The sequence below is a fragment of the Apium graveolens genome, chromosome 7 (genome assembly GCF_009905375.1).
Source record: "Apium graveolens cultivar Ventura chromosome 7, ASM990537v1, whole genome shotgun sequence".
Taxonomy (NCBI): domain Eukaryota; kingdom Viridiplantae; phylum Streptophyta; class Magnoliopsida; order Apiales; family Apiaceae; genus Apium; species Apium graveolens.
Genome location: NC_133653.1, coordinates 165,717,893 through 165,731,388, shown reverse-complemented (window position 1 = coordinate 165,731,388; position 13,496 = coordinate 165,717,893). Strand labels below are relative to the sequence as shown.

Sequence of the window (13,496 nt, the reverse complement as noted above, 5' to 3'; positions counted from 1 at the left end):
GTAGACAGCTTTAGACTTTAGAGTAATCAACGGAATAGACTCCGCTGCACTATTTAAAACGGTTTATATTATAATAAAATAAAATAAAAATAATCAAAAGTCCTAAAAAGAACTTCACTTTGTTTAAATCAATCAATCAAATGCCTTTTAAGACAGCCTTAATCGTGCAAACCGCGTATGCCAAACTTATACTGCCAAAGTGCTATTCTAGTAGTAGTATACAAAGACAAAGTGTATACATATAAATGTAATTTTGTCCTAAAGCATCAGCATCATCATTCTTCTTACGAGTCTATCACTACTTTACTCTTAACCCCCTACCCCCCCCCCCCCCACTTGTGCAAATTATCATTAACACTCACTCAAATGCATGCGTTTCTTGAAACCGCAATTTCAAGATTCTAGTACAAGTTTAGAGGCCAAGTGATAAGTTATTAGGGATGGCAGGAGGAAGAGGAGGAGAAACAAGTGATAAGTTGGCAAGGGAGCTTGATAGAACACCCACATGGGCTGTTGCTGCTGTTTGTGCTGTTATTATCATCATTTCTATTGCTCTTGAGAAGATTCTTCATAAACTTGGAGCTGTATGTCTTCCCATTTCTTTTATTATTTTGCTATTATCTTGTTACTTTATGAATAATAGTATGTGGTTACCTTTGGGCTATCTTTGTTTTAGTTTTTATCAATTTATTACTCATATGCTACCACTTTGATCCTTTTTTGTTGGTTATGTGTTGCATATATAGACCCCCTTTGCCTGCCAGATCCATCTATTTTGATAGATTATAGAGAGAGGTTACCCAAACAGGGTTTTATTACTCTGTTCATATATTGAGTTTTGTAATTTCTTGCTTGTTTTTGGGTTGTACATTCTCGAATTCACAAAAAACCTTGATTGTGACTTTTATATGTGGAAATATATTTACTGCTCGGATGAATTTATTTAAGTAGATAATAAATTATTAATGCTTTTAAATGTATATTTTAGTGGTTCACAAAGAAGCACAAGAAAGCTCTGTTTGAAGCCTTGGACAAGGTTAAATCTGGTAAATAAGTCATTAAACTTTATCTATCCCTCTTTTTGACTATGTTTATAATTTGTTATAAGAATTAAAATATTTCAAAAGCATTCTTGTTGAATTACTGCAGAACTGATGGTTCTTGGTTTCATCTCACTACTTCTGACCTTTAGTCAGTATTACATTTCTAAAATTTGCATCTCCCAAAGTGTTGCGGATACAATGTTGCCATGTTCAGTTGCGGAGAATAAAGGTCATGCCAAGGGAGGTGAAGGTGAAGAAGAAAATCGGCGGAGGCTGCTATGGTATGACCACAGGTCATTATCTGTCACCAACAACAAATCTACTTGCAAAGAGGTACGAGTATCTATGATTTGCTTAAATTTTCATGTACAGCATATGTTATTTCAGTACGTATGTAGTCTTTTGATAGCTCATTACCATACTTGCATTTTTTCATACTTAGAATTAAATCTTAGAACATGAGGTTGCAGCAATGTGCAGATTTTCACATAGTTATATATATTGAGGGTAATGTGTTGAAATGAATTTAGCCATCTCGTTTTTTGGTGTAATTGCTATCGGGCATTATGTTTCAAGATCATCACAGTGTGTTGGTTATGTAGTTGGATCGTTTTGGTTTCCTATGCTCAGTATGATTAGATGTGTTAAACATATATTCTAAGTGGACTTTCATCTTTATTGGCTTTGCGGGTGTGAGAGAGACAGGTGGACCTTGTGTGGGTGGCACAGGTCAAAGTTATGACTTCTGTTGTTAAGTTGATGAATGTGTTAAGTTTGGGGTATTCAGTGTAATATACTTTTTGCAACAAAAGGATGCTCCCAAGGTGGAATATTATCACCTACTTTTGCTTTTGGCCTTTGCTTTACTTTCGGAAGTTGCTCCTGATGATTTTTATGGTTATCGTCACAGGTTTATATGCATGTAATATATTTCATGATGTGTGGATGTAAATTAGATCCTTTATAAAATATAAGAAAAAGATGGTTTAATACAATTCATAGATGTTATAGCTGAATTGTACTATCTAGTTGCACTCAATGTGTGTTTTCATACCCAATTATTATCTGAATTTTTAGTGTTTTTATATTTTTGCACTCCAATTATATTTAGTTCTCGATTGATATTTGTAACATCCAAGTGTCTAAACATAACCTATTATTATTTTGATCATAATTAGATTAAGAAGATATATATTGTATTACACACATATTAAAAGATCAAACTTGTCATTTAATAAAGAAACAAGATAAGTATATTGATAATCAGTTTTTTAAATATATGGAATGTGTATATATATGTTTTTAGACAAATTGATACTTATTTATGTGTGTGTAGCTATTGAGAGTGAGGGTAAGTATTAAATATGTTAGCACTTCGTATACTTCATAATGATCAATATCGTAAGTGGTAAGGGTTTATTTGTTGTCATTCGAGGTTCTGGGTTTAATTCTTGTCCAGTCTGAGATTTGTTAGAACAATTACTCATTTGTAAAGCATATAAGCCTAATTATTAAATATAAAAATATCGATCTTAAATTGCACCTGTAAAATGTAAACTTGGATTCACCAAAAAAAATCCGGTGTGTAGTTTGTAGGCTAAGATTGTATTTTAAATTAGCATATTATAGAGTGTGTGTGTGTGTATATATATTTATATATTTAGCGTGAAAGTCCAAGTTTGTGTCATCTTATATGCATGCTTCAAGTATATAATTTGATAGTTAATAACTAATTTTTTTAATTAAAGCTAGGATAATATCATGAGTACCATAACTGACTTCTGTGCACAACACTTTATGCAGTGTTTTATAGTGTTATTGTACCACTTATTCGAGCTATGAATTCTTAGAAGCTTCATATTGTCTTACTATTCATTCTGATATGCATGCATTTACAAAAAATATGTTTGTGGGGTTCAATTAGGAAAGCTACATTTGAAGTATCGAAGTATATATATGCTAATTATACTCGAGCACTGTTTTTTTTTCTCCATGTGTGACAACAGGGATCAATTTTTCGAATATAGGGTTTAAATCCAAATCCATCATAAATGCAAGAATTTGATTAATCCGCAAACCACCACAGCCCCCCAAAAACCATGCTTCGTTGGTGGTACTCAAACTTATGATCTGAACTGAGTGCTTCACATGATTTGATGTGGGACCCGGGGGTGTTACATCATCAATATAAAATATAGATTTGATTCAGCTCCTTATATAATCAATATTATTGTTTTCCGTCGGACTCTGTGTGTACTCTACTTCTATGCCGTCTTAGATTATATCTCTTGCTTTTTTATGTCTGCAGTAATTTTTTATAACGACTTGCTCATATATTACTAGTAAAATATTAGTTTTAATTTGTATAATGATTGTTTTTATTTGGTTTGGTTATTGGCAGGTTATGTTTTCTCACTTGCTGATTATGCTATTTTACAAAGGGTCATGTTTTAGTGCATAGTTGTTACATCAGCTAGAGAAGTAGATTTTATGATTGTTGTCATGAAGGAAGCTGCATATCTATTTACTCATGTGCTTTCAGATTGTTTATAAGTTCAGCCTCTGGAGTTGCTGATTTTTGTTTTAAAGATCGCTAAAATGATTCCGGGGTTGTAGGAATTAAGTCAATTTATTATGGCATTGTAGTTTTTTCTTGGAATTTCTATGTCTTAAATTTTCATTATATCTCTCGTTGAAGGACCTTCATTGGATATCAACAATATTTGTGACTGGTATTTACAAGTCAATGTGAAGTTTCTTTGAATCTGATATGATTCTGGATATTTGATCTCTTTGAATTCCATGTTCAAAGTTGCAATTAGATCCATTCTTTAAAAGGAATCAGAGTACATTTCCAATTTGATAGGTGTTAATCTAAGCATGCCAACATCAGTACTTCATTTTAGTATTCACTAGCTGTTAAGATGAATCAATCTTAGGCCCTTCCGTTAATTTACGATAGGTGTTATTGATTGAAAGCACAATAGGTGTTATTAGTTTCCTTGATTACTATTTTGAAATAAAACCAGTGCTAAATTTAAAATATTCTGGAGGGTTTAATGGAGTGAATTATAAGTTGTTTTATTTGCAAATCTCAAGGGAGAAAATTGTTGGTATTGATAATATTTCATTATGAGTATAAATTAGAGTTTGAGCATGTTGGTCAGGCATGTAATAGGTTTCAGTGTTTGTGCGGAGGGTGGGTAATCTCTGCAATATCACCTACATAACAGTCACCTACATATCTAGGACTGTTTTCTATGTAGTACTCTCCTGATTTTATTAAAATCCTTCCGTCATGTGTTCTGTGAGTCTATAATTAGTACTTTTGCATTGAGTTGTAGACACGCTAATCATGCAGGTGATTAACTGATTACAATGACGAAAATAGCTTGGTGATGCTGGTTCACTGTTATTAAATTACAGGTTTTGACTCCGTGTCAGTTAGACTGAGATTGAAAGATTTTTACTTTGTTATTAAATAAAAGACTGAATAAAAGGAAAAAAAAAGTGTTAGGTCTTGTCTAATTTTGGATATAGACAGAATTGACTTCAGCAAATTAAGAATCTGATAGTGACCTCAGATGTGGTGGAGTTTGAATATAAGGGTTGTCATGCATCTCACAGTTTCCCTGTACTATAGTTTTTGACATGCTAAGTTTAGATGATAACGAGACGATGGATTTTTCATCAGGACAACTTGCAGGATATTTCCTAGTTTGCTGATGACATAATCTTGGGAGGGGATTTCAAATGAAATGTATAATTAAAATTCAAGGTCTTGTGAATATTGATATCTGCGGGAGTTCTTAGGAAGTTTTTGGTTAAAACTTTAAATTAATCAAAGAGTAATTTTTGTAAGTTAATATGGAAATGCCTATTGGATATGTGCTTTCCTGGTTGGTCTAATGTTTGTCATATCCAATTACATGCATGACGTATCATTTATGTGTGTGCAGTGGGAGGAATCTATATTCCCATATATTTTGACCTGTGCTGTTAAACTAGCCTAATGATGTACATCATTGTGTGGTCTTACCATTTCCCCTTCACATAGGCATGGGGCAGAATTTTCTAGTGTATGTTTGATTTACAGATATTGGCTTCTTTTGCAATCAAACAGTGGATCTGATAAAACAAAGTTCTGATACTCATTCAGTATTTATTTTTTATTTATTCCATTTTGGCATTTGTGGTCTTTGTTAGTTCTTTTATGAAAGTGACATTATGACATTCTTGTAGATGCTAATGCATATGTTGGCAACAGGGGCATGTACCAATTATAACCGTCGACGGGTTGCATCAGTTGCACATACTCATATTCTTCTTGGCAGTCTTGCACGTGGTTTACAGTGCTGTTACTATGGCTCTTGGCAGACTGAAGGTAATATAATATCTAAGATTTTTTTTTGTGGTTCTGTTATATTCAAATATAGCAGGTATATTACGTTGTTAAATACTGAAAAGTTAGACCTCCACTCGATGCCTGCAGACTGATTGAAGTATATCATTTGGTTGTTTTTGAGCCATTGTATGTGCCTACATCTAAATTTTCTAAGAATTTAATTCATAAATCCTCTCTTTTGTAGTGTCTGACTCGGTGTGTTATTGGTAAAGATTAAAGAACCTATCATTATATTGTATAAAATTACTGCAAAAAGTGTACATTCTAATTTCTAAGCGAGAATAACAAGGCTTTGCAAGTAGAAATTGAAGTTTGAAAGAGTAAACTGTGTTAAGATATCACTTATATTGCTGATGTCATAACTATACTGTAAAGAAGTGAAGGCCTATATTTATATGGAGGTTTACGGATTCTGAAAGCTACTTAGAGAGCACAATCAGAGGAAGCACAGTATTTGAATTTTTAAAATAACAGTAATAATAAATCTGTTCTTGGTTCTTTTAGCAGATTGCACTTCATTTTAAATGAACATGGTCAAAGTTCCGATTGAGTTTTCTTACCCCAGTCAATAATAAAAAGCGGAAGTTCATCTTCCATTGGTGATCGGTATTAGTTTAGGTAGCTGGTCAGGGTAGTTAGCATCAGATGGGCGATTGCAATTTTAATTAGGGATGCAGCAACTCCTGCACTAGGAAACAACATTTATTTGGTTTGACCGTGGGTATGTGTAAGCATGTTTTGGCTTTTAATATAAGGCCTTTGCCAGCTTAATCTTGTTGCTCAGGTTACCTTACAATTGCTTCATAAAAAAATGGTAGTATTGGGTGCACTAGTCTCTGGCATCAGCAGGTCTGTGGAAGATCTGCAGCCTGTGTTTTTTTGACAAGGAGGTCTTTTAGTGCTACATATATTTCTTGTAATTCTTCCACTGATGTTAGAAAAGTGTATGGATGCTATGAGGCTGCTGCAGCCATTAAAAAATTAAGCTAAGCACGGCATGAAATTCTTCTTACATTCAAGCAGTGGCTGAGGCAAACAACTTGCACAATAAACAGCAAAATAGAACACTTTCATTAGCCACTTATATAGGAAGAGAACTGTAGCTTTAGATGTATATCATTTGAGCAAAACCAGAGATATGATAAGGAAAGGAGTGCTTAAAAATATTCAAGGATCAAACTATTCGACAACTGTTGTATTTGTAACATATAATTTTCCTCTTCTCCCAACTGTAAAGTGTATGTGAGTTTTGACAGGCTTTGCCAATTTTCTGATGTTCTCCATATATGATGCTGTATGATTCCACATTTAATGGAATTAAATGTTGAACTTGCATAGATTCGTGGTTGGAAGGTCTGGGAGCAAGAGACGGCATCCCATGACTATGAGTTCTCCAACGGTATGTTGTTAAATGCTTAGAAAGGCCTAAGTTTAAAAAAAAATTGTGTAATGCAACTATTTCTGAGTCACGTTGCGTACAATGGGACATGCAGATCCTTCAAGATTCCGACTTACCCATGAGACATCTTTCGTCAAAGCACACACTAGTTTCTGGACAAAAATTCCGTTCTTCTTTGTTATTGTAAGATACGTTTTTCGATCTTGAAAATTGAATCTGCATTTATCTTTATGTAACGTACATATAACTTCATACACGAAACAATGTATCCACGTACAACATCTATCTTGCAGGGATGCTTTTTTCAGCAATTTTTCAGGTCTGTTAGTAAGTCAGACTACTTGACATTGCGAAATGGTTTTATCAGTGTGAGTATTAAGTTGATTGATTACTTTTTTACAAATACATGTTTGCTTTATTCTTGACAATGCTACTGTGTATGTAGGTTCATTTAGCCCCTGGAAGTAAATTTAACTTCCAAAAGTATATCAAAAGATCACTAGAGGATGACTTCCAGGTAGTAGTGGGTGTCAGGTAATGTAAAAATGTATTTGTTTTGTGCTTGATTTTCTCGAAGGGATTCTATATATGTTCTCTCCTCACTTGGTTCTTTCTGACATTGGCAGCCCAGTGTTGTGGGCATCATTTGTGGTTTTTTTGCTAATAAATGTTAATGGTATATATCTCTCTTCCAGAGTCTTGTTATTAGAAAAGTTTCCATTTTCACCTTGATGATAGAAATCTTTATGCTTCATGACAGGATTTAAGGCACTTTTCTGGGCATCCTTGATACCTCTTGTTGTAAGAAAGCTTTTCTATTTCATATCTCATTAGACATTATCAGAGAAGATTAAACCTAACCATTTGGTTTCTTGCAGATTATCTTAGCTGTTGGGACAAAGCTCCAATCCATTTTGACAAAAATGGCTCTTGAAATTACAGAAAGACATGCAGTGGTCCAAGGGATTCCTCTTGTTCAAGGCTCTGACAGATATTTTTGGTTTGGTCGTCCCCACTTAGTCCTACATCTTATACACTTTGCCTTATTTCAGGTAATGAAAGATAACAGGAATTCATATAACCTTTAAAGAACAAATTTGGATCTGATGTTATCAGCTTTTTCTACATCTTTCGGTTCGCTAATCCCCTGCAATATTTATTGTGATAAACAATTGCTTCTTTTTCCCACTGGGAGTTACAAAAGTGCCACAATTCGAATTGACTTTGAGCTATCCTACATATGCATGGACCAGTCATTGTCCAAATCAAATTATAATGTTTATATACAAATTACCTTACAATCAACTAGCTTTGCTATGGAGACCTTGGTTTAAAAAAGAAGCATGTTTTGAGACTTATAAGCTCAGACTGTCTATTAAAATTAAATATAGGGTTGCCAATTTGTGGAAAAAAGTACTATTTTGTTCAACGTGTATTTTAAGCTTTAGAGCTTGATGAATGGGGGAGTAATTATATAACTATATAATGTTTAGGTAGAAATTTTATTCGTTGTGATTTCTTTTCAAGCACTTGTTTGATGAATGACATCTAACAAGTTACATGGTTCTTGCAGAATGCATTCCAGATAACTTATTTCTTATGGATATGGGTAACTAGTTCTATTGGATATCAGTCATATCTGTATAAATCATCGTTCTGTATAAAGCTTGGAAATAACATTATTTTTCTTTGCAGTATGAATTTGGATTGAAATCGTGTTTCCATGATAACTTCCGGTTGCTGATGATTAAATTAGGTTTAGGGTAAACTGTTGTTCTACTATATATCTGTCAATTAAACTATTCTTTGGAAGGCTCAGAACATTTGATCAAAGTGATTGTTGTCTGCAGGGTTGGAGTCCTATTCTTATGCAGCTATATTACACTTCCACTATATGCCCTCATAGCTCAGGTACAATTTTTTGTGCAAGACCATTTGAGAAGCTCCTAGCTTTTAAAGCGTAAAGCAATTACCATTTTTTCAAGTGAAATCTTTAGTCTAAAAAAATTGGTTGTTTCAGAGTATTACAGTATTTTAATCCTCTCATAATGTGGAATAAGTAGCAACCCCAAAGGGCTTAATTTATTTTATATAAAGTTTTCAATGTGGAAGAACTTGTTTGAAAAAAAATAAATTCCTTGCCATTGATAGGATCTTATTATTAATCGAGGCCATTGGGATTTTAGTACCAGCGAGGATTAGGGGTATAACATATTTGAATAAATTTGTTTTTGCCAGAAAGAAAATAATTTAGTTTTCGTTAAACAAAATTACCTCATAAAAATTATAGTTGGCAGTTCCACGTGCAGCTAGGCCTGTCAATTGGTCAAATATCCGACTTGACCCTAAGCCTCTGTTAAACCAACTCTTCGTTATACCTCAAAGTACCCGTGTTGGACACCTAAACATGGATATGAACACAAGTACACTTATTTTAGGCCAAAACATATTTAATTTTTAGGAAAGTGCGTGGTATGATACACTTAGAGACATCCATGTTGGACTTTTCCTGCTGATTCCAGGGTTTGAAAACAAAATGAGATCCCCTAAAAATATTCAATCAACATGTCATTCTGCCAATATAATGTATGTTTAGAACCTGATCTAAATATATTTAGTGATATAATATTTTCTTTAACATTAGCCTAATATTCCATCCATGCCACCAAAGCTACCACTCTTCATTTTCATAATATTGATGAGACACTAATCTTTATGTGAATGAAAATAGTAAGTTGGTTCTGTAAATGTATGTTATTGTTTTATCAAGATAAAACTAATCTCTGGAGGGATTTAACATGTAGATGTCTTGGAAAACAGATACTTTGAAAGATAATTTGCAAACAAATCCGGTCTAACCCCATTTCATTTTTGGGCCCTAATTGCAGCTATGTTTTCAGCAATCAGATTAGTCTGTGCTACATAATTACTCTATAATAGCATTATTCAAACTAAGTATTTAATAATTCATTAAAGTTTTACTCTATTCAAATCAAAGAATTATCTCGCTCTATATTTTTGTAATTGGGCCAATTTGGCTGTTGAGCTATATGCCTCCCTGAAGTTTAACTTAAATTGGCAGATGGGTTCAAATATGAAGAAATCTATATTTGACGAACAAACAGCCAAAGCCCTTAAGAATTGGCGTATGGCTGTTAAGAAGAAACATGGAGGAAGATCTCCCACTCGAAGTTTGGGTGACTCTAGCCCTACCCCTTCAATGGCATCAACATCAATGTCAACAACTTTGCACTTGGCAACATCTAAGCTTCATCGTTTTAAGACTACTGGTCATGCAACTCGTTCATTTACATACGACGAACATGAAATGTCTGATTTAGAAGCTGATCCGATAACTACGGAGTCCACCACAGCGAAATTGATTGTTAGAGTTGATGATGATGATATAGACCCTGAAACAACTATACATCCTGATGAAGAACATCATCGAGATGAAGATGATTTTTCATTTTCCAAGCCAGCACTACCCAAGTAATGATTGTTGAGGAAAATGTTTAAAAGCAGTTGTACCAATTCTTTATGCTTGCAGTTGATGAGTACATATTGAATTTGTTGTTTTTAAAAGCAGCGTGGTATAGAGTAGCTGCTGGGCTTGTAAGATTGGCATGATTGTTAGTTACCCGGTTACCGGTAGGAATCATTGAAGGAAGGCATAGAATTCTCCCTAGTTCTCTTTGCCAACAGATTCACAAGGGTGAAGTGTGTTATATTTAAAAAAGGTCAGGTTTTATATGAAAAGATACGACGAGCAGGGGGTTGTAAACCAAGCAGCTTGAATACAAACAAATGATATAACTCAAATATAGATTTCCAACTCGTCACTGGAATGCAGTGATTTCTGGCATTGAAGAACAACCTACTTTTGAATATCTTTCGAAACGCAGAATGTCCCTTTAATTTTCGACTTTTAAAGAACGAAGCTAGAAAGCCCAATCCTAGCTAGAGGGTGAAGGATTCCCCTATATTTTTTTTTGAAACAAAGCTACATAGTACAAGGTACATAATTAATAGAAAAGTGTAGTTCTGAAATACATTAAATTTAAGTTTGTTAATATAAGGCTTAATTATAACTTAAGTGCTTGTTTAGGAAATTATAAAATAAGTAACTGACTTATAAGTGATAAGTAGATGAATACTTATAAGTTATATCAGTGTTTGGATAATTTTACATATAAATCAGAATTTTTCTTACTTAAATGAATTTAAATAAATAAATTTTAAAAATATAATTATCTTAATTTATGATATCTAAATTAGATTAACATTTAAAAACATATATTTGAAAACTAATGACTAATGTTAATGAAAAAACGAAAAATCAAAATAAGTTGAGAAAAAGTACGTCGTTGTTAACATTTAATTTATCAGCATAAGTTATAAATTCGATTTATAACTTCGGTCGACAAGCACTCGTCGATAAATTGTTACGGACTTATAAGTCATAAATAACTTAAAAGGAGCGCAAACAGGCCCTAAATCTTGAAATATAATTTAATATAAACATATATTATTAAAGGAAAAAGTTATACAGGTCAGCCGCTAATATATTAAATGCATATATATAACTCTTCGTCTAAAATTTTGGATTCTGAAATATGTAAGTTTCGGACGTAGAATATTGTTTTATCTCTTCAAACCCTTAAGTCAAATTTTCGTGAAATATATTAACCTCTCTCGTGTAATTATGTATTTGTCTCATTTATTTTAAGAGATAATCCTCACAGGATACCTACTATCTAGGAGTGTTTATTGAAATAAAGATAATGATATACACATTCTATACACAAGTGAAGTGATAGATATGTACACCTTTTTAAAAAAAAATGTGTGTAAACATTATTATATTTCAAAATTTAAGTTATAATTAAGCCTAATATAAAGTACGTGCACAACAAAAAAAGTGAATCACCTTTATTCAGTGCGGACAGTAAGATAAAGTGTGGGGGTATGGATGAAGAAGCTTTTTGGAACGATCTTTTTCTCATGATGAAGAAATATGCTTTTGCTAATATTGGCTCCTGACCCCCCTATTTAAATACATAATACTGTAATGCGCTGTGTGTTGTCCAGTTAGCAGTAGTAGATTAATGTTGCTAACCTGCACTTTTAGCAACAAATAAACTGATTTTAGATTTTTAGTTGGCAGGGTAATTTGAATTTAGTTGAGTATTAATAGTAGTAATTTTGTTCTGGGTTTTATGCTTCAACATCTTTCACTATGATGCGAAATAGTTTAATTTGCACTGGTTCATTCCTATTTTATTTGTCCAGTAATTTAAGATAAATTGATTATATAATTTTGTTCATCATTTTTAATTTTTCTTTTTTGTAAATTACAATCTAAAAGAAATTTAAAAAATAATAAATAAAATACGCTTTCAATACATCTTAAAATAGATTTAAAAATGATGGTGAACAATAATTTGAGACGAAAATACGCTTAAAAGTCACCCTCTTGCTGAAAGGGACATATGTATCGTCCGAGGCTCCGACTTGAAGCCTAAATTTACTAAATTCTACTATTATACTAGTTCATAAACTTTTCTTTGATATTACATGATTATTTTATTTGCTTCTAAACTGAAAATAAATATAATTGCTTCTTTTATTTTGAAAAAGTAGTAAATTTTGTATTTAATAAAAAAATATAATGGGTTTTAGCTGAAAAAAATTAATTTGTTAGTTATAAGTAATTAAAATTTTTTTATTGAACTGAATTTTCCCTGATATTTTTGGAAAATGAGGTGTTGTAGTTGGAAAAATAAAAAAAGTAATGTGTTTGGGTTGAAAAGGGTAATTGGTTTATATATACTAACTAGGATTAAAACAAGAGTTATTAGTAATTATAATGTCTTATTTTATTAAATATAATTGACCGTGATATATTGTTATTTATAATAGAAAATATAGTGGTTTTAGCTGAAAAAATTAATTGGTTAGTTATAAATAATTATAATATTAGCTCTCAAGAAAAAGTAATTATAATATTTTTTTTCAATTGAATTGCTCGTGAGATGTTTGGAAAATGAGGTGTTATAGCTGTAAAAAAGTGACGTGTTTTAGTTGAAAAAAGATAATTCATTATGAAAAATAATAAGATTAAGTGTTTTAGTTGAAAAATGTAATTTATTATGTAAGGTTAATTAAGTAAATGCAACATGTACCGAACGACCACTATTACCAACATAATTTTTAATATAATAGTATTGTAACAAACTCCAAATATGGGGTCTAGATCGGGGGTTACTTGCCAACTGACAACATCATCAAACCACCTGTATAATAATTATATAAACATATATCTAACCCCTTTCTACTACTACTCAGGATATTTAGGGTTAAAGTATGAAGACAAGAATAATTCACTACTTTTATTACAAACACAAATAAAAAGTCTTACAAGTTCTCTTTATTACAAACCAGTTATCTACACATGTTTTAAAACTAAATTCATTTTATTCAAACACTTACTACTTCTATCTACACTACACCTGCTCCGGTATTTTAAAACTCTCTTCTTGAATCGGGATCAGCACGCTTGGTGTCTGAGGGTCCCGCCTTTTGACTCGCTTCTTTACTATACGAGTGGGAATATGTTTCATTTTATGCCTTTACTGTAAAACAAAAC

General features: G+C 32.4%; 1 protein-coding gene across 1 annotated transcript; it reads left to right on the top strand.

The window, feature by feature from the left end:
* The first annotated feature begins 217 nt into the window (after positions 1 to 217).
* On the top strand, positions 218 to 10,535 carry LOC141670976 (MLO-like protein 10). Its single transcript, XM_074477036.1, has 15 exons — positions 218 to 584; positions 989 to 1,046; positions 1,150 to 1,376; positions 5,311 to 5,427; positions 6,787 to 6,847; positions 6,942 to 7,030; positions 7,141 to 7,215; positions 7,293 to 7,381; positions 7,474 to 7,523; positions 7,608 to 7,648; positions 7,726 to 7,899; positions 8,421 to 8,456; positions 8,543 to 8,610; positions 8,698 to 8,758; positions 9,930 to 10,535. The coding sequence occupies exons 1-15, from the start codon at positions 441 to 443 to the stop codon at positions 10,341 to 10,343; spliced, it is 1,704 nt and encodes a 567-aa protein (XP_074333137.1). The 5' UTR covers positions 218 to 440; the 3' UTR covers positions 10,344 to 10,535.
* Positions 10,536 to 13,496: the final 2,961 nt, after the last annotated feature.